The 3,400-nt window shown below is 61.9% G+C and overlaps 1 protein-coding gene across 1 annotated transcript in view; it reads right to left on the reverse strand.

Moving 5' to 3' along the window:
- Positions 1-594: 594 nt before the first annotated feature.
- VPS51 (VPS51 GARP complex subunit) overlaps positions 595-3,400 on the reverse strand; it is a 13,631-nt gene continuing 10,825 nt past the window's right edge. Inside the window, exons 8-13 of the mRNA XM_006771713.2 lie at positions 3,160-3,395; positions 2,688-2,903; positions 2,278-2,496; positions 1,743-1,864; positions 1,563-1,650; positions 595-1,026 (exon numbers count right to left, since the gene is read on the reverse strand). Of these exons, the coding sequence (XP_006771776.1) occupies positions 766-1,026; positions 1,563-1,650; positions 1,743-1,864; positions 2,278-2,496; positions 2,688-2,903; positions 3,160-3,395 (1,142 nt within the window). The 3' untranslated portion in view covers positions 595-765. The remainder of the gene's footprint in view (positions 1,027-1,562; positions 1,651-1,742; positions 1,865-2,277; positions 2,497-2,687; positions 2,904-3,159; positions 3,396-3,400) is intronic.

Raw genomic sequence — 3,400 nt, forward strand, 5'->3', positions numbered from 1 at the left:
ATCAGCGCCGCAGCGCCTGGGGAAGGGACCGATCGCGTCAGGGGCCCGCTCCCCAACTCTCCCCACCCCGTTCTCAGCCTCAGCACCCTTCCGTAACTTCCTCCTGGTCCCGCCTCCGGACTCCCCCGACTCCACAGACGCCCCCCTCTCCAGACACTCCCTCACAACCCCCTGCCCTCGACACCTCTCAAAGCCCCCCCGATTCTGCCCCATCCCCACTCGTAGCTCACCCCTCCAGTTTCCCTTTGAGAAGCCTCTGGCCCCAGGTCCCCCCTTCTTTGCCCAATTACCCAAGGGTCCCCCGAATTCCAGCGGGGCCCGGGAGCCCTGAGGGGCCATGGTCTCCGCTCCGCCGGGAGGTGGGGGTTCACAAAAATCCGCCAAGGAAACACCCTCCACCCAACCCCCAGATGGGCTCGGTGACGCGAGGAATCCGTCCCCTCTGGCCAGCACCTGTCCCGGGCGGCGCTCGGACACAGCGCATGTCCACCCTGAGGTCTTTAAACGGGCCCGCCCCCGGCCCATCCTGAGCCCAGCAGATCAGCCAATCGGCTCTTGGGGCGAGCCCGACGCAAGCATCTGGGAGGCAGAGTGTCAGCCTCACAACTCCACCTCCTCAAGTCCCGCCCCTGCAAGCCAGAGGGAGGAGACGGCACATCTTTATTTTTTGGGTCTTGCGTGAGAGGGGAAGGGCCGCGGGGACTAGAGGTCCAGGGATGCGCGGGTTGGGGCAGCTGGCCAGCCTGTGCATGACAATGGCCTGGCCTAGCCGCGCTCGCAGATGACCTCTACCACACTGGGTTCCATGGGCACTGGGTCCGGGCATCGCAGGGCAGCTGAGGCCACCACCTCGTCCAGCAGCAGGTGCACAAGCTCCTCGTCGGCCACGAAGCGCCACAGGTAGAGCTGCAGAAAGTGGCAGTCCACCTGCACCTGCTGCAGCCCAAAGCGCCCAAAGGTGCGCAGCCGCACGCACTCCAGCAGCGTCTTCAGGCTGATCTTGATGATGCCGGTCAGCACTGACACCTGTAGGAAGGGACACGGGGATGCAGCGCAGGACAGTGGGTGTGGGGGAAGGGCACCCACGTTAGGGCCAGGGACACAGTAAGATGCCAGTAGCTGCGATGGCATGGAACGCCCAGGGAGGGAGGGATACGAGATTAGCCTCGTCATCTGGAGGGAAACACAGGGACTGCCCAGCAACCATAGGCAGAGATGGGGGTCAGCAATGCCGGGGGACTGGGGGTTTAGTGCGTCAGAAGAACACGGGGTCCCTGAGTGTGGGCTGGGCCGGACTGAGACCATAGTGTGAACAGGAACCCTGGGGAGGACCCAGGACTGCTGTGGGAACTAGCACAAGAGCCAAAGAGACGTACTGCGCAGCACCCACACCCAGGCTGGGAGCACACCAAGGTCGGGGCAAAGGGCCATGGGATGTGATGGTGGGGCTCTGGATACTCACTCCCGGAAACACCCCTCGGACAAAGACTGGGGGGACAGATGCTAGGGCTCCCTGGCCAGTGTGGGGACCCTGGAAGGGGGGTTCACTGGTGACTTCAAACCTTGTTGAACTCAACAGGGCTGAACACATCAATACGCTCAGAGAACAGCTTCTGGATGTTGCTCAAGAGGTTGGTGTCCATTGGGGCACTGGATGGGGGGAGGGGAGACAAGCATTCAGAGCCCACCCTGCACCCGTTAACCTTTGTCCATTCCCCCAGGGGCTAGTCTGACCAGCAGACCTGGGTGTATAGCTGGGTGCATAGCGGCCCTGCTGCCGGGAGCTGCTGTACACGGAGAAGGTCCTCTTGCTGGAGTCACTGCTCTGGGCCTTGCGGACACCCTCTTCGTACAGGAGCCCCACCTGGTGGTGGAAGGAGACACTGCAGAGAGGCCAGAGTCCAGGGGACCTCCAACTCACCAGGTGCCCGGCGCAAGGGCTAAGGATGCCCTAAGCTACACTCATTTACTACAAGTCACACTTGTTACCACAAACACAGGTAGTCCAGGCTTGGTACCTCACTGTTACCCAGTCTCTATTTACAGAAGTAGCGGAGTGGGGTAAAGGCGAGACATAAAGACACTGAGGCCCTTATTTTCTGGGTGACTCGGCCTCAGCTTCCTCATAGAAGGAATGGGGGTGACGATGCCACAATCTGGGCTGAGGAGGAATGAGGCCACGGATGCAGGTACTGCCTGGCCCCTGAAGTCTTGACCCTCAGAGGGTGTTTCCCAACACCCCCTCGCCCTGCACCTTCGGGCTCCCCTGACCAGCACCTGCACATCAATAGCCGTCGTGTCCTCCACCACCCGCTTCATGACAGCGCGCACATTCCGGGGCTCCAAGGTACTGAGCCAGTCCCGCGTCTCCACACTCTTGCGCAACATCTGCGATATGACCAGGCCCTGCACCTTCACATAGTGGGTCAGCAGCCGCCGTGCCGTCTCCCTGGCCTCTGCACACAGTGTGCTCACAGGTGTCACTGGAGACTGGTCCTGAGCCAGGGATGCAGAGGACAAAAAGGTAGTGGGTGGTGGGGGAAGCTCAGGGGCCACTGCCAACCAGGAGTGGGGCACGGGGGAGGCTGGGTTGCGCACAGGCAGCTGGCCTGACCATGAGAGCACTGCCTAGCCTCCTGCTTTCCCAGCACCACCACCCCCTATCCTACTATGAGCTAGAAGTTCACCTGCACCAGAAACTGTTCGTCAGTGAGGGTGAGAATGTAGGAGATGGTGGCCGTCTCATAGTCCAGGCAGAGGCGGGAGAGGAGCAGGAGCAGGGCAGGTGGCGTGGCACCTCCCTTCTCCCCAGGGCTGTCACAGAAGCTCTGAGCCGTCTGGCACATGGACCGGATGAAACCCACGATGAGGCCCTCACGGACGCCCTGGCTGCAGAACTCGCCCTGTGAGGAGGAAGGGCCGGGTATACAGCAGGTCCCCTCTTCCGGGCAGGGGCTGCTAGTGATCCTCTGCTGGAACCCTAAATCTAAATGCCCTGGCCCTTCCCCATCCCTCCAGGCTCTGCCAGCATTCCTCATGACAGCCTGAAACCACATCTAGAGTGCCTGGGGGCAAGCACTGTGTGCCCTGGTGGCTACCAATCTGCAGAATGAATAAAAGAATGCCCAGAAAAAGAAAGTGCCCAGGGGCAGGCCATACCCGGAAGTAGGGCTTGTTGGAGAAAGACACCTCCTTGGCGGTGAAGAGGTGTACAGCAGCCAGCGAGGCCTTGATGTGGCTCAGGATGGAGCTGGCCACATTGGCCAGCAACTCGGCCAGGCCAGGGCCTTCCTTCCCGGCCAAGCGAGGTGCAGCCAGCGCCTGCCGCACGTCCGTTAGGCAGCCCAGGAAGGCCGCCCGCAGGCCCTGCAGGTGGTGGCCCAGGCGCTCCCGGGCTACT

This window comes from Myotis davidii, unplaced genomic scaffold, assembly GCF_000327345.1.
Source record: "Myotis davidii unplaced genomic scaffold, ASM32734v1 scaffold425, whole genome shotgun sequence".
Taxonomy (NCBI): Eukaryota; Metazoa; Chordata; class Mammalia; order Chiroptera; family Vespertilionidae; genus Myotis; species Myotis davidii.